This window comes from Thunnus thynnus, chromosome 6 (assembly GCF_963924715.1).
Source record: "Thunnus thynnus chromosome 6, fThuThy2.1, whole genome shotgun sequence".
NCBI classification, from domain to species: Eukaryota; Metazoa; Chordata; class Actinopteri; order Scombriformes; family Scombridae; genus Thunnus; species Thunnus thynnus.
This window is the reverse complement of record NC_089522.1, coordinates 11,925,416-11,943,094: the sequence shown is the minus strand read 5'-3', so window position 1 is coordinate 11,943,094 and position 17,679 is coordinate 11,925,416. Positions and strand designations below refer to the sequence as shown.

At 39.6% G+C, this 17,679-nt stretch overlaps 1 protein-coding gene across 1 annotated transcript in view; it reads left to right on the top strand.

The window, feature by feature from the left end:
• Positions 1-17,679, top strand: part of cacna1db (calcium channel, voltage-dependent, L type, alpha 1D subunit, b) — a 101,658-nt gene that overhangs the window by 57,342 nt on the left and 26,637 nt on the right. Inside the window, exons 10-31 of the mRNA XM_067591713.1 lie at positions 4,646-4,733; positions 4,939-4,965; positions 5,495-5,655; positions 5,855-6,080; positions 6,784-6,991; positions 7,458-7,578; positions 7,721-7,835; positions 7,989-8,049; positions 8,233-8,293; positions 9,368-9,509; positions 9,719-9,848; positions 10,672-10,731; positions 10,820-10,879; positions 14,345-14,451; positions 14,757-14,844; positions 14,997-15,104; positions 15,262-15,314; positions 15,430-15,576; positions 15,882-16,083; positions 16,433-16,591; positions 17,023-17,133; positions 17,532-17,609. Coding sequence (XP_067447814.1) covers positions 4,646-4,733; positions 4,939-4,965; positions 5,495-5,655; positions 5,855-6,080; positions 6,784-6,991; positions 7,458-7,578; positions 7,721-7,835; positions 7,989-8,049; positions 8,233-8,293; positions 9,368-9,509; positions 9,719-9,848; positions 10,672-10,731; positions 10,820-10,879; positions 14,345-14,451; positions 14,757-14,844; positions 14,997-15,104; positions 15,262-15,314; positions 15,430-15,576; positions 15,882-16,083; positions 16,433-16,591; positions 17,023-17,133; positions 17,532-17,609 — 2,513 coding nt within the window. The remainder of the gene's footprint in view (positions 1-4,645; positions 4,734-4,938; positions 4,966-5,494; positions 5,656-5,854; positions 6,081-6,783; positions 6,992-7,457; positions 7,579-7,720; positions 7,836-7,988; positions 8,050-8,232; positions 8,294-9,367; positions 9,510-9,718; positions 9,849-10,671; positions 10,732-10,819; positions 10,880-14,344; positions 14,452-14,756; positions 14,845-14,996; positions 15,105-15,261; positions 15,315-15,429; positions 15,577-15,881; positions 16,084-16,432; positions 16,592-17,022; positions 17,134-17,531; positions 17,610-17,679) is intronic.

Below are 17,679 nucleotides of genomic sequence, written 5' to 3'. Positions count from 1 at the left end.
ATATTTACATTTAGCTACTGTGCCCACATGCCTTATACATAAACAGCTTACACCTCAGTATCATTCGACTTCATGGAAAGAGGTCATGATCAACAAATATTTCAACCTAAACCTATATATCATTAAAATGATTTCAGTGGATCAAGAATGTCCCCTTTTTCAAAAACATGTTAGATTTTTTGTTGTTGGACCACATCCAGACAAACCATAATATGTAATTCATGAGCATTACTCATATTGAGGCATTTATATATCCAGTACATGAAAAATCCTTCATTTGACAATAAATGCATGTTTGCATACTTGAAAATGTTTGGCATGAATAGTGACAAGTTCAAGATGGTCAAACAACAGAAAGGGCAACAAAAGTAAAATAACCATGTTTGGTAGTGTTCATACAAAGTTTATTATGTGTTACATTGTGTGTATAAAGATCACTGAATGGAAATCATCTCCACATTTAGATGCTTTGACCTGCAGTGTTGTTGCTGGCAGCCTCCAGTCTCTTCTTAATACTGCTTCAGTGCCTTAAAACCGTCCACAGTGCATCTGTCAGTGTCCTCTGTCCTCCACAGATTGGCCCCCTTCCCCTTTTATGACTTGTTACTAACTTGCTCTCCTTAATTCCTGTTATGCTAATTTCATTTACAAACATCTTGTGAGCAGTATTAAAAGTGACTTATTTTATCCTGTTTGCAGCATATATTTAAAAATATCTTAATTAACCCTTCTCTTTTCTTTTATCTGCCAATCTAGAGATAGCACATCACTTTCCGCCCACTGTCTCATTTATTTTCTTTGCGGATGACCTGAATCATTTAATGAATTAGAAACATATTAACTGACAATGTAGGATGTGTACGGCATGTTGTGGAATAGTCAGTAAACGTACGGTGGTTTTGTTGTGTGGCTTGTGCTACGAGAGGGTCTCCCTTCCTGTTTGATGAGATGAATTAAGGAGGTGTTTTCTCCAGTCAAACACTTGCTATTGTAGGCTTTGTTTAATCTTCTGAAATGTGTTGAAGACTGACAGATGGAGGTGGGAGCCCACCAGGAGTTTGGATTGACAGCATTATTTCGTGTTATTTGATTTATCATTCAGATTATTTTTTATGTTTATTCTTCAGAATACCTACTTTACTTGGGTTTTGCTACAAAACTAGCACTCGTCCATTGTTTTAATGGTGCCTTCATGAGGGAAAAACAAGTATTTTATATGTTATGAATAGCTAATGACCAATAGTGCCACATTTCCGCAGCTTGCAGCTCTGCCAGGAAACACAGTTCAGACTCCTGGAGCCTCATGAGATTTTATCCCTCATTACTTACATTGAAATCATATTAGGAAGGGAACTCCTCATGACCGGTATTAACAGGAGAAACAATTACAAAGACCAATAACTGTTGCGGTGTACGTACATATGATCATGTAAGTACTGTTTTAAGACCTACATGACATAAAAAATATAAATGCAAACAAATACTAAACCCCAAATACTTCAGGGAGGAGAATTTTCACTGATTGTCCATCACAGTCTCAACAAAGCAGTTCCTCGTCACATCTGCAGCACCCTAACTTTGTTGCATCCTTGTTTCCTTCCTCCTCTCTTCCTTCTTTCCTCTCTCTTTAGCAGCTGCCCCTGACAGGTTCATATTAGATAGCTGACTGAGACCAGTGCATATGTACCTCTCAGTTTTTATGTCCTCCAGTAATTGCCCTGCTTTTATTGTACCTCTGCTGTCATTGATGTAGACATCCAAGACAACACACTAACTTTCTCTCCTTGATTCCCGCAGTGTCTGTGTGCCTTGTAAAAACTGTCTGTAGATGCTGCTAACATTAGTTTTTCCCCTTCTTTCTCCTTTTTTTGTTTCCTCATATTTTCTGCTCTTGTCGCCAACAGTTCTCTTGTCTGTCTTCTATCTTCAGTTTTCTTAAAGAAGTTTTGTTTATTACTAATCTTTTCAAGTTTAATATTGGATTATACTGTATAGTTACTATGTCCAGAAAATATAGATTTTAAATGATGAGATATAGACCAGCTGACATTGAATTATTGAGGTCAATATCAGAACTATGTAATGCAATGTAAAGTATGGCCCTTATACTCAGTCTATTACATCCAACTATCTTACCTCAGTTAGCAAATATGTTGTGTAACAGGTGAACTGTGCTGAGTTTTTATGTAATTTGATTTTGAGGACGTTATGTCCACCATCCTCTCTTCCTGCATGATTGACTGGTTTTAAATGTTCAGATTATTGTGAATATTTATATAATATGTTAGTTCCTCGACTGTATTGTTCCTATACTGTGCTGTATTGTAAGGCCTTCTTTAACCTTTGTCTTTCCTGTTAGTGTCAATCTACTTAATGCTAGGACTAAATATAACAAATGAATTTTACTGTAGCAGGATAAAATATCCATACTTGGATTCTGTAGTCAGTCTGTTATGGAAAGATATTACTATACATTTGTTTTGTAGCTTTTCTGGACACAGTAACTGTGTTCGTACTATAGATTGTATTGCAGTTGTCTCTTGCCATACCTTCCTCTCTCTCTTGTTCTGCTGTGTACTGACTCACTGCTTCCTCTGCTGTCTGGCTGTGTGAACTGCATGTTGGTAACACCAAGGGGTCACGCTAGCTGACCTCACTCAGAAGAAGAAAGGAAAGTTTGGCTGGTTCACTCAGTCCACAGAGACACAGGGTAAATGTGTTTGTGTGTGCGTGAGAGTCCGGGACTGTGTGTTCTCATGTGCATGTTCATACAGACAGTTCATCTTTGGTGCCTCCGCTTGCTTGCATGTGCTTTGCTCATGCTTTTGTTTGTGCTTTTGTGTTTGCATGCTCTTTGTTTGGAATCATTAATCATTATCTGATCCGTAACATCATATCATGAGCATTTCTTTCAACACACACACACACTTTATCATTCATCATCGCTGAACTTCTTTAGACAAAGCCTAATAATAACAAAGTCTAACTGTGAGTGAAATTAATCAACAGTTTGTACTGTAGAAGATGAAAGGTGGATCAGGGGAAAAAATCCTCCAGTCAAATGTCTCCATAGAGGCGGACGGGCACCAAGCAGCAGCCAAGTTTATGAGAGATGTGTCAGTTTAACAGTAACACTAACACAGCTCGAGCTGAGGTTTAATTTTTGTTGTAACTACACAGAGTCACATGTAGCTCCTTCAAACTGTTTAAATATACAGCATTGACCAAACTCAAAATGCATGTTTTATTTAAATATAGAAAACATCAAAAGTTAAAAATCGAGATTCTTAAAATAGAAATATTGATATAAGATAATGCGTCACATAAGTTTGAATGTACACTATTGTTGCTGTACGTAAATGGTAGGACAATTATCAAAAGCTTGAACTTTAAGTGAATAATACATTTCAAAGTCCTACGTAAATGATGCAAATTTGCGCAAATTTAAATGTTTTCAGCCAATTCTTTGCCACAAGACACACAAGCTTTACTTCAGCATTTTGACCTGTAAATGATTTTTTTTTTTGCCAGTAAAATGTATTTAGCTTGTGTTTATTTTAGTACCACTTTAAACATTTCATTAAATATTACATTTTGACACTTTGTAATGTATAAAAATATATATTTTCCGTCAATCTCATGAATCTCATTTTTTAAACAGAATTGTCAAAGTGTTTGTGTTCAGATTCTTCATCCAGTCATCATCATTTTGAATTCCTTTCATTTGTCACTTATAAAGACAATATTTTATGCATGTACAGTATATATTTTCAATATACTGTATGTTGTAAATGACTATGTGACTATGTAAATTATACAGCATACAGACCTGGACCAAATAGTCCACTAGTAAACTATTTTGTCTCACTGTCAATATCTGTAATCTGTTTCTAATTAATAAATTGTTTCAAAAATGACTAAAATCATGTACAAATTCCACTTTGACTCAGGTCTGGCAGCATGTAGCTACTCACTGTGATTTGATCTATGCAGAAACCTTAAAATTCATCATTTTGTAGGATTCCTAAAGCAGGCCAGTTGGTTTCACATAGTGCAACTCTAACATCCAGGGGTCGACCTTTAATCAGACCTCGTCAGTCTCTTTCAGAACAAATATAATGTAGAATTAAGGAAAACTGGCTGAATTTCATTTTCATTCATGTCAAACTTTGACAAGAAGTCACCCCAGCATTTTCTACTTGACACCTGGATTTTTCACGTTGTCAGTTTTGCTTTCAGGTGGTTTGGCTTGGTCTGTAAGCCATGTGAAACACAAATGAAAGATAAAATTTCAGCTGACACAACTACAGGCAGAAAAGGAAAATAACTCAGTGCTTCCAGTCAACAGCTAAGATGCACCTGAGTCTATCTTGTGATAGTTTCAGTCTAATGTTTGACTCTCAGTAGATTAGAGAATTGTTTCCTCTTTCTGTGTTCAAAAAAACAAACATTGGACTTCAAAAACATATTTCATCACCCTGGAACCAAGCCAAACCAAACATGCATGGGTGTCAATAGGAAAATCTATTACAATGTGAATTTTACTGGTGAAAAAGTTAATATCCTAAACTTCTCTGTTAACTTGGCATCATATCATCTCATGTTACCTTTTTCTTGGTGTGTGTTTGTGTGTGCGATACGACAGCGAGCATGCCCACAAGTGAGACAGAGTCGGTGAACACAGAGAATCACAATGAAGAGGAAGGCAAGTCACCCTGCTGTGGACCGCTGTGGTGAGTTTCACATATTACTATGGACACAACAGTCAGACATTTATTTGACAGTCCTAACAGTCAACTGATGATGAGTTAATAGGAAGAAGTTTGTCGTATTTGACAAGGACACAATGACTATTGTATATATGAAACATGTGACTCAAACACAGAGCACATCTTGCTGCCTTTTATTAAAAGTTACCTCATCTTTTATTCTCCTCAGTCAAAAAATTACTAAGTCAAAGTGCAGGTTAGTATCTTTGCATGGCTGCATGGTAGGTGCGTTCATCATTCACTTAATGGATTCAACTCATCTGGCTGATTTTTGAATTACTCAGATCCTTAATGTTTTCACCTGCGTTTTTGTTTTTGCTGTCGATTCACTGTCTGTTATGTTTTATTGTTGACCGACCAATTATTGCCTTTATCCTCATTTCACCACAGTTTCATTGTGTTTTGTCCAGTTTGCTCACTCGAAATCCACCCCTGCTCTTCTTTATAATCCATTTCTGTTCAGTTTGATTTATAGTGATGCTGCGCTTTCATTTTATTTCACCAGCTGTGTAATTGCATATGTGAGAAAGAAAACATTATAATCAAATATATACAGTATAACTGAAGTCCAAAGACAGAAGAGTTTATTCCAAGATATGTTAAATTCAATAAAACTTTCCATTATCTGTAAAAGAAATGTTTTGTTATTCTACAACTAAACTCTTCTGAATATGGACGTACGTATGCTGACAACTGATCCTAAAGTGAAACTGTTTGTTTGTCAGTCGTCAGTGGCGACGGTGGAACCGTTTCTGTCGCAGGAAGTGTCGTGCAGCCGTGAAATCTGTGACGTTTTATTGGCTGGTCATCATCTTGGTGTTCCTCAATACTCTCACCATCGCCTCTGAGCACTACAACCAGCCGGACTGGCTGACTGAAGTACAGGGTATCTATTCTTCTTTACTCTGTTCTGTTTGGTTGTGAAACATGAACTCAGTTCTACACAGTGATGTGCCCTGTGACTTTAAAAGTAACGACAGTGAACTGTATCCTGTGCATCATAATGTGTTATTTTTCATGTTTGTGTTAATTCAATGTTCCTGGAGTAAGTCTTCTCTTCTTCTGTCCTTTCGTCTCTTCTCCAGACGTATCCAACAAAGTTCTCCTAGCGATGTTCACCTTAGAGATGCTGGTGAAGATGTACAGTTTGGGGCTGCAGGCCTACTTTGTGTCCCTGTTCAATCGTTTCGACTGTTTCGTGGTGTGTGGAGGCATCATAGAGACCATCCTGGTGGAGCTGGCCATTATGTCTCCGCTGGGCATCTCTGTTTTCCGCTGTGTGCGCCTCCTTAGGATCTTCAAGGTCACACGGTGAGCAACAGAGACTCATAGTTTTTAGTTTTCTGAGTGCAGTAAAGATGACTTTTCATGTCTCTGTTTGGCATACCTGTAATTCTGCTAGTGATCACTTTTGCAGAAGCTCAAAGGTCACTCTGTATCAGAGGTTTGGGAAGGCTGGTTGCAAAGTTGACCAGACCTAATTTCTTTCTGTTACTCTTTTTTTGGGAACAGATAGTAGTGACATGTCTTTTTAAGGGTATTTGATTGGTGGTTCATTTTATAGTACTGTCTGACTATAGCAATAAACAAGTCAAAGCATTGACCAAACACTTCAAAAGTTGTAAGGGTTTTTCTCTGGTATCACTGGGGATACTCCACTAAGGAGAACATACATGTAAGCTTTATGACTATAGAACAGTCATTTTGTAACAAGACCAGTTCAGTTCTTACAACGACAGCTCACACAGTGCAGTGATCGCTGGCTGTTGTGATCTGCTGTTGTCACATTAAATGAGCACAAAGAATTTTCACAAAGTCAGCTATTAGTTATTAAGTCAGACAGAAGATTAGTTCCAGTCTCTGCCCTAAACCACGGAGGTTGTTACAAATGTATGTTAGAGTTGATCTTAATGCCTTGTCTTTTTTTTATCATTTCCATTTTTGTACCTTCACAGGTGTGTGTAACACTTTGTCTGTCCGTCTCTTAATTTGTTTTATATTGTTTCTTCTCCAGTCATTGGGCATCACTTAGTAACCTGGTGGCCTCTCTGCTCAACTCCATGAAGTCCATCGCCTCCCTGTTGCTGTTACTCTTCCTCTTCATCATCATCTTCTCCCTGCTTGGCATGCAGCTCTTTGGGGGCAAGTTCAACTTTGACGAGACTGTGACCAAAAGGAGCACGTTTGATAACTTCCCCCAGGCTCTGCTCACTGTGTTCCAGGTGAATGTTTGGTTTTATGCAATATTTCAAATCTTCTAATATTTCCGTAAACATTTTATCATAAAAATATTTTACAAACATCTACCAACCACAAACCAAGTCAAAATGTCTTAAAGAGACATTTATAGCAACAACAGCAACATGTTTACTTAACCTCACAGTGCAGGCTGGTACTTTTTAAAGATTGACATCTCGGCATCTGACAAAGAAGTCATTGATCACAGTCATTGGTGATGATTAAAAACCAACCTCTGCACAAGGTTTTACTTTGCTATAGAACAGCAAAAGCTGTTGATGCACCTTGAAACATGTAAAAATCCTCATTAGTAGCATCACCTTCCCAATATTTCAAAATTTGAAGAATGTATTCATGAAAAGATTTCATCTAATGAAAGGGACAAAATGACATCAGACACTCATAGAAGAAGTGATTTAAATAGCTTCCACTGTTTACTGCGTTTACTAGATCTTGACAGGAGAAGACTGGAATACGGTAATGTATGACGGTATCATGGCGTACGGCGGTCCGGCCTCCTCTGGAATGGTGGTCTGTATTTACTTCATAATCCTCTTCATCTGTGGAAACTGTATCCTACCAGCCATAGACATACACACTCACGTATAAATGCTGACGTTGAGCCACTTCCATATTCTCAAAGCTCAAGTGGGTTTTTCATGATTGGATTTCATGGTGTTGGTCAGTGTTTTCTCCTTAAGTCACATGACTAGATATCCTGCTGAATGTCTTCTTGGCCATCGCTGTTGACAACCTGGCAGATGCAGAGAGCCTAAACACAGCACAGAGGGAGGAAGAGGAGGCCAAGAAGAGGAAGAATAGTATCAAGTACAGCTAAGGACACCTCAATAATTCACATTTCAGTTTTTGTTTTCCGTTTCCTTTTCTAAGACATTTGTCACATTTGTCACTTTCCACTGCCACTGAAAAATTGCCTTTTGCCTCGCTAGTTACCTCTTTTGTTTTATCTTTCCCAAACAGAGAAACAAACACAGAGAAGAAGAGAGTTGAAATAATGGATGCCAGGGATGGAGAGACCAAGGTAAAAGACAGAGGATTGCTCCAGTTCTCTTCATAAATCATGTGAATTGTATTATTAATATCCTATAAAGTGTGCAGGTCTAGAATGTAACAAATTGCTACCAGCTATGTTTAAGCACAGTATTTAATTTTCATCTCAGTAGTTGTGCATTTTAAGATTGCTAAACCTGATCACTGTGTGTAGATGCCAGCAGAGATCTTACTGGAGGAAGACAAAGAGTCGTATCCTGCCATCGACTCTCCAGGTAAAACTTTGCAGCACAGGTCGTACTGGAGAGATAATTTGATGTTATGTCTAGGTGAATTACTTGCCACTACATGCTGCAGCTATACCAGCGATGTGTGGTGGGAGCTGTGCACTGACTGCATGCGGCTTCACATTGATTTCAGTTAATTCATGTCAACATATAAAAACAGACAAAAACTAAAGGGGTGGAGGGTTATTATTCATTGTCCATGTGTTTCCCACCACTCCTTGGCACTCCAAGACCCGCCTTCTACACACCCAGCAACCAATCAGAAGGACAAATGACAATTATGTGACTGTGACATAAACAGTGTACGTACTGGAATTCACAAATAATCCCTCACATCATCCAGTGTTTTGGTTATGTAATTAACTTGAAGTTTGAGCAATGAGGAAAAATCAGTATAAGAGGACTTCTGTATTATTTCACCAACTTCAGTCGAGTTTAGTTGGAAGTGTTGCATAAATATTTGCTTCACATACTAGCAAGATGCATGGAGAAGGAACGTAATTGTGAAGATGAGAACTCCAGCAACACTTGTAGTACTGAGAGCAACTTTATCGAGAGTAGGTACAGACATTCAGGAAAACCTCAAGATGAATGTTATGGGAGAAAAATCTTTGCTCTCATGCTTAAATTTGAACAACACTGGGTTACACAGAAAGTGAATCAAGGGAAAGTTATTAGGTAACATTTAAAATAAAACACAACACAGCAGTCAGTGAAAATTATTTGGTGCGATTCAGCAAATTATCACAATAAACTTGACAGACAAAATTTGATGATCAGTAATGATGATCACTTAGAGAGAAGATGTGGATTTAAACAAAGTATTACAAATGTGAGAAGACAAGACATAATCTCGAACATTAACTCTCCACATTTATCTTTCTGTTAAAGGAACTTTTCACAAAATAAACACTTGACAGCAGTTAATACAAAAATGAAATGTAATGAATTTGGTTTCTAAATTTTCAGTTGTAATAAGCATCAGCAATATAATTACAAATAGAGCACACACATTTTTTTCATGTTCAAAAGGATTAAAATAACATTGATTCTGTGTCTTAGGGTGTAACGATGATGATGATAATGACCTCCCAGAAGTCCCGCCAGGGCCCCGCCCCCAGAGACTATCTGAACTCAGCATCAAAGAAAAAATGCCACCCATCCCAGAGGGCAGCGCCTTCTTCATCTTCAGCAGAACTAACCCGTGAGTATCGTACATGATGTTTGGTGATATTGATACCGGGACATAATTACATACCAGTCAACCTGTTCAGTTGAACAGAAAAATAACCATTAATATCTTTCCAAATTAAATCTCTATCACAAATCCAGACTTGCTGTTACACTTTTTCTGCCTGCTCCCTTTCCCTGTCTGTCTCCACATCTCCCTCTTTTTTATTTTTATCACTGTAGGATTCGTGTATTCTGCCATAAGCTGATCAACCATCAGATTTTCACCAACCTCATCCTGGTCTTCATCATGCTCAGCTCCGTCTCTCTGGCTGCTGAGGATCCCATACGCAACTTCTCTGCTCGCAATATTGTATGTAAACAAGTACTGGAGTTGTAGCAGCTTATCTGCAGGTTTTGCAATATCCTACAAAGCATTTAATTCTTTGTTTCAAAAGTAGATTGTGCTGCAGGAAGCTGTTAAATTCTTTTTTGTAGCGTTTCAGTCAGCACCATCAGACAGTAGCAAGCACTGTCACTACTGCTATGTACAGTAGCTACTGTAGGAAGCTCATTGTCTCATAATGGGCAAGTGTCGGTTTTAGCAAAAACTCAAACAAACTTAAATGAATTAATCTTTTTTTATTGGTTAATCCATCTGTCCATTTTATGCTGCTTATTCAGGCCCAAGTTGCATTACTTTAGTTATTTATATTGTTGGGAATTATTGTTACATAATGATGGAAAGTACTTAAAAAATACAGTATATAATAATAAATAATTCTAGGCCATATCGTCCATACTGGTTTTCCATCATACTTTCATACTTTGATCTGTATGATTGTGAAACAGACACTAAATTGCTTTCTATGTGGCATTGAAGATGTCTTATAAAGTCTGAAACTTGACTTTAAAGAGATATTTTTAGAAATATAGGAGATACATGCAAATTTGAATTCCTCACATTCTATGATTAGAGCAAACTACTACTACAAAAATAAATCTCTGGTATCTTGATTTGTTTATAGGAAACTCTTTACTGTTTTTACATTAAAATATTACCTAGTGCAGCTTTAATTTACTAGGAGTTACTATGTCATGTGTTGACCCTCACTGTATCTACAGCTTTAGATCATTCATTGTTCTGTTATCCTGGAATGACTTGATGACTTGAACTTGTGCATTGCCTCTTGCAGATACTTGGTTATTTTGACTATGCTTTCACCGCAATCTTTACTGTTGAGATCCTGTTGAAGGTAAATGTCCTTTGTGTGCTGTGTTGTGCTGTGCTGGGTAGAGCTTCAGTAACCCTGCGTGCTTATGTCACTCTGATTGCCTCCTCAGATCCTAGGGTATGCAGACTATGTCTTCACTAGTATGTTTACATTTGAGATCCTTATTAAGGTAAACAATAAAAACTGTTGTCTGTGAAGATTCTCAGTCATCCAGGTCATGGTTATCCAAGGAGGGTCGAATCGAGGGGGACTGGACTTGGTTGTAGATACTTGAAGAAGCCCCTTGGATTAGAGGCGAAACATCTTCAAGTATCTTCAACCAAGTTCGGTTGCCCTCGGTTCAACCCTCCTTGGATAATAAAAACTGTTGAGCTGCCTCAGCAACAACCCACCACGTCCAAGCTTGCTGCACATGTCCTCCCTCCCCCCATTTTTGTCTCTATACTTTTTTTGTTAAAACGGCCGCCTGCTTGTTTTGTTGTCATAGCGCCAATCCGTCAACGTGGAGATCATGCATTTTTGTCAGATATTTTTTTGTCTGTCAGTCACTTTTCCATCACGGCCCACTCCCCTTCTTCATCCTCGACCAGTTTATGGACCAGTGGCTCTCCAGAGTACAACTTCCTGTTTGGCTGTTCCCAAATTCTTTTTTAATTTTTCTTTTTAACTTTCTGAAGATTAAAAAATATATGCCTAATTGGCACTATAACTCTGGTGGCGTTTTGAGACCTTTCACCAGTTATGATCATTTTTAAAAACTTTGAATCTTTGTCAACATCCTTGACTAGTAAATACCCACATTATGAACAACTAACTTTTTTTTTTTTAATATGAAAGATGTGTTAAATTTGAAACATTGTGGACTGTGGAGAGATGAACTTGAACTTGAACAACCATCAAGCTTAGTATTCCACTGCCTGACTGTGTACTGCACATACAGATATTCTTCTCTCTTTAATTTGGTCATTTGAATGAACTTGAAGAAATCTACAAAAATCAGGAAATGTCATTTTTACTGTTAAAATTCAGTCCTCTGTCTTACCCTTTGCTTGCTGCATGCCTATACCAGGAAATCCCTTGTTTTTCACTTTAAGCCTAACATTTGATCAGGAGAGGATTATAAGCCCCGTTTCTTGGAAAGTGTTTGTTGTAGGGTCCCTGGCTTAATCTGCATTAGAAATGAATGTAGTGGCTTTGGAATAATGTGCCCCATGTCTTGTGAACATTTTGCATTTTTTATGATCTGTCTATTTATGTGTATGTGTGTGTGCAGTACTGCATATGTATATGTCTGCTTTTAAGTTCCTATTGTATGTGAATGAATATTTTTTTATTTAGAATTTTAAAAATAGAAAAATTGAATTGCATGACACTATTGTTGCTTACACAATATTACAAGTACCAATCTGTTAACAAGTTTGTTTCTGAGATACTGCTTTTCAACTGTGCCTGCTCTAAGAAACATAATCATCATTACTTGTGACAAACACCTGTTTAGGTGCATTCTCCAGTTACCTTATGAGGTAACCGTAGCCTTCAGCCAGGAGCAGATGTCATCAGGTGGTACCCAACCTTCACTGAGTGTTTCGACACTCTCCAGTTGGTGTCAAAATCACTGCCTATCTGCTCCTGGCTTCCAGCTTCCCTCCCCAGCCTACTCCATATCCAGCAAGAGGCTTGTTCTGCCTCCTCCCTCATCCTACGAGCTGCTTGTTTCTTGCTCCTTTTGTCCAGGCCTAGAGCTGACAACAACTACCTGTTGATTGGGCTGGTAAACCTCTGCAGCTGATCTCAGTGGCAAACAACCATGCCTGCCATCCCTTGTCCTTACACTCCTGAACTAAGGGCTGGTACAAGGCCTTTCTCTCATGGGTCTCCTCACATCCCTCCTCCCACGGCACTGTCAGCTAAACCAGAATCATTTTCCGGTCTTTGGTTGACCACAATACAATGTCTGAGTGGAGTGAGTTGTGTTCACCACCTCCGAGAACTGCAGCCTCCTTCCCACGTCGACCCTCAAATCCCAGAACCTGGCAGTTTGCAGCAGATTGGGCTTTGGTCTTTTAGTTAAGAAAAGCCAGGCTCCCTACTTGATGAAGGTGATGACCTTCTTCAAGTTCAAGCCAGCTGACCTCTTCTTGCATCTCTCCCGCTCTATTGTGTCAGTAAGAGACAGAGGCACCTTATCATGGCACCACTTCTACCATCCTTGAGTTAGACATGCTTTACACCCACACAGAGCTTGCAATGTGGGTCCTTTCTCAGCCCCCATGTGTGCAGTTGTGATGGCAAAGGAAGGGTGTCATACATGGATGGCAGGAGGAAGGAAACATGGAAGGGCTCCAGTCTCCACAGCTCTGCCCAGGAGATCTTGCGCTTGGGCAGATCCCATTTTGTCCATGTGCCCTGGGAGCCCTTGTTCCACTGCCTTTGACATTCGCTTCTCCTCCTCATGGGTCCATACCTCTGCCTGGACCATGCACTTGTGTTTCCCCTCCACTAGAAGTGTTCAGAATCAAGGCCTTGCTGCCTGATGCAGGGGTTGCTGATGATGTCTTGCAGCTTCAGAGAACTCACTGCCTACTCTATGGCTGCGCTGGCTGCCCGCTTACCCCATATCTGGTTGTGACAGCTGCTTGCTTTACCAGGTCATCGTTGGAGTCTCTCAGGCTTAATAAAATTCTGCATTTTGCCACCTTGTATTCCTCCACAACTGATGACAGGGGGAGCTGTACTTGCCCAGATCAGATGTAAAGGCCCACTAAAGAGAAACTTGGGGGAATTCCCAACCATCTCTGCAGGTGCTTGTTGATTTTCCTCTCGATGCCCTCTACAGGTCATGGGGAACTCATAAACTGTGAAGAGCCAAAGAAGCCTGGGAAGAAGGCAATGCTGGTACAGCCAGGTCTGTCTTAAATTTACTGGGTCCGGAGTCCGGATTTGTTGATCCTCTTCAGCCATTCATCGATCTGCTTCACAGCATTGGTGCAATGGCTCCATCTGTCAGTGATACATTAAACCACTTTCCTAAGCACTTTGTTGGGTTGTCCTCAGTGGATGACCTCACCCTGAACTTGGAGGCTGAACTTGTTGGTGCCCTTCCCGATACACCATACTCATGGACTTGCTGGCCTTAAATGAGGGGGTTTCCAGTACACATTTTGCTTGGACATGTGACACGGTTGTTATTGTGTTGTTGTCCAAGTACCTTCATAGTGCCAGCTGGGCGATCCCCAACTCTCGCATGAAGCCATGGTTTACGCCTTCTACTGATGATATTAGGAGGTTCATACCCATAATAAACAGGATGGGGGAGATGGATTTATTTCAAAAACCAACAAGGAAACTGCAAACCAAATTAAGTTCTGCATTGTTGTTATGAACACTCATAAAATGCAGAATGCAATCAACTCTGAAATGCATGACCTTCAAGTAGAAATATAAAATACAACAAAAATCTTTGGTTACACACACTTTTGAAAATTGACGCTGTAAACAGTTTTACATATCAGTCCACTAAACAGTCATTTAAATCCAATTTCAGCCTGAACTGGGGCTGTCCCACTGTACTGTAAGTGCTTGTGTTTAAGATGGCATCTTCCTTAGTCCTGATTGTTTTCTCTCTCCTGTCCAGATGACAGCGTTTGGAGCATTCCTACATAAAGGAGCTTTCTGCAGAAACTACTTCAACCTATTAGACCTGCTGGTTGTTGGTGTGTCTCTGGTCTCCTTTGGCATTCAGTATGTATCACTCATTCATTGTTTTTTCAATGTCTTGGCTGAGCAATTGTGTTGTATTTGTGGTGGAGGGGCTGGATGGATGGTTAAGTCGGTTATTCTGTTGGTTCAACTTCACCGCTAGATGCCACTAAATCTTACACACTAGTCCTTTAAACCATAATCTGTAATGAATGACAGGCAATGAGCTGTCAGCAGATGAGTATTAGTTAAGGCCTTGAACATCACAAAGATGTTTAATGGTAACACCTCCGTCACATACATTACCTAGCTGAATCTGCTTATCCTTATCTTCTTATCTTCCATAGATCTTCTGCTATCTCAGTGGTGAAGATTCTCCGTGTTTTGAGAGTCCTCCGTCCGCTCAGGGCCATCAACAGAGCCAAGGGACTCAAGGTCAGAATGACAATAGTACAACATGGAGCAGTGTGTATCTACTGTATGTGTGTGTAGTTCTCCATGTGAATAAGTCCTGAAGTATATTTGTGCATGCATGCTTCTGATACAGTACTGTGTACTCCTACTAACAGTGTGTAACTCCTTTGCAGCATGTGGTCCAGTGCGTGTTTGTTGCCATTAGGACCATTGGCAACATCATGATCGTCACCACGCTGCTGCAGTTCATGTTCGCTTGTATCGGAGTGCAGCTCTTTAAGGTACAGTGAAGAGATGGTGAGAGGGAAAGAGTGTAGTGTGGTCACAAAACGAACTCTGACTCTGACTCTGCTTGTTTGAAACAGTAACTAGTTGTACAGAAGTTGAGGGTCTAAAACTAAATGCATCTCTGACTTTCTTTGTTGTTTTCTTACACAGGGGAAATTTTATCGATGCACAGATGAGGCAAAGTCCAGCCCAGAGGAGTGCAAGTAAGTTCTTTTATGTCTTCACAGTTTCCAGCTTCCTGACGTTGGCCTGCATGAGTGTCTCTGAGTTTATGCTTATGCATATATATGTGGTTAAAATTTCATCTATAAATCACAGAGGTACCTATATTCTCTACAACAACGGAGACACTGCGCTGCCCATGGTGAAGGAAAGGATCTGGTACAACAGTGAGTTCAACTTTGACAACGTCCTCATGGCCATGATGGCTCTCTTTACCGTCTCCACCTTTGAGGGATGGCCCACGTGAGTACTGCTTTGAGTTTGGTAGGACTCTGGATTCACTTAATGTTTGATAATTATTCACCTTTTTTCTGTCTAAATGAAAAATTCTCTATTGTCACCATTTTCAGTAACCAAAAGTAAAGAGATATCACCTATTTTGTCTATAAATTGACCACTTTGTGTGTATGAATTTTTGCTTAAGCATGCATTTGTATTTGTAAGACTTAAAGTCCATCATGTACTATTAAGTAACCAACTTTGTTCAGTTATAGTTGCTATCAATAATTACCTGTTCAGTGTCTTGACTTTCTGTTTTTTTTTCTTAGTCTGTTGTACAAGGCCATTGACTCTAACAGAGAGAACATGGGTCCCATCTACAACTACCGCGTTGAAATCTCCATCTTCTTCATCATCTACATCATCATCATCGCCTTCTTCATGATGAACATCTTTGTCGGTTTCGTTATTGTCACCTTCCAGGAGCAGGGGGAGAAAGAGTACAAGAACTGTGAGCTGGACAAGAACCAGGTAGGAGCAGCCTGTTGCGTTTGTGAGTGTGATGGGTTGAACATTTTAAGTTTAGTAGAACAGAAGAACATGTAAAAGGAGATTTGTTGATCCCAAACAACTGGATCTAGCTAATTAACAATGCACCATTTCATCAATTTCATTTTTCTGCTTTAAAAAATGAATAAAGACTGACATGATCCAAATGGATTTGTGCTCAAATGTGATGAAATATCTCCTGTATCTTATTACTAATAGGTCTAAAGAGTGCTTGCATCTTTCACATAAGACAACATTTTGCACTTGTTAATCTGTTTGTATCTCTGTCTGTTTCTCTATTTGCCACCACCCAACCTCACCATCACTGCAGCGTCAGTGTGTGGAGTACGCTCTTAAGGCCCGCCCTCTGCGGCGCTACATCCCCAAAAACCCGTACCAGTACAAGTTCTGGTATGTGGTCAACTCCACTGGCTTTGAGTATGTCATGTTTGTCCTAATCATCCTCAACACCTTGTGTCTGGCCATACAGGTAAGTACTCTTCATTCAGTCCTTCAGCTAAAATTGATGTAAACTAGCTGGTGAATCTACCCTCATTCATTTAATGGTACAATGGATCATAAATCAGTATTACCCATCTAGCAAGTTCATGATACCCATTACTGCATATTACCCGGAAAACATTAGTTTGATTATATACACCACATGGAGATTAGATATTTAAAACATAATATTGTTGGAAATATTTCGGTGCTTGTTGAGAATTTCATGGCAGCAGTTATTTTAAGATGTTTTGGGGCATTTTCCTCTTCATTGGAGTTAATAGTACAGTATAACTGAATAAATTCAACACTTCCTATTATATTGTGTACTACTGAATATAGATGTACTTAATACACATGTATCAATGATAAATGTTTGTTTTATATCTCTGCTTAGTCTGTCTGTCTGTCTCTTTCCAGCACCATGGTCAGTCTCATCTGTTTAACTACGCCATGGACATCCTAAACATGGTCTTCACCGGGGTTTTCACTGTGGAGATGATCCTCAAGCTCATCGCCTTCAAACCCAGAGTAAGTCTCTTTGTTTGTAGAAATTTGCAGATATTGCAGTATTTGCAATATTTAAGCAAATAATACTACTACCACTACGGTTTGCTCAGTTTTCCTTTTAGACCTCCCCTTACATTTTATCCCAACAATGGTTCTTGTCTGATAGCCTTCCCCTTTTCCTTTTAACCCAGCCCTCATACACTCTTCCTGTCCCTCTTACCTCCCCTCTGGTTCCTCTTGATGCGTCTCACTGTGGGGCTCTTCCCCCACTGACTGCGACACCTCTTCCATTTTCTCCTTACCCCCACCCTCCATTACTCCTGTCACCGTAACTTCTCTACCTCTTACACTTTCCTGCATCCCCCTCCTCTCCTGCCTTTCTCCCTCCTCCTGCTGGCTGTACATGCTGCCATATTCAGGACTATGTCGGAGACGCCTGGAACGTCTTCGATGCTTTGGTGGTGATTGGCAGTGTAATCGACATCATACTCAGCCAGGTAGAAAGACGTCAGTATGTACAACTCTGTCATTCCCTCTTCCGGCTCTCCCACTGCTGCTGCCACTCTC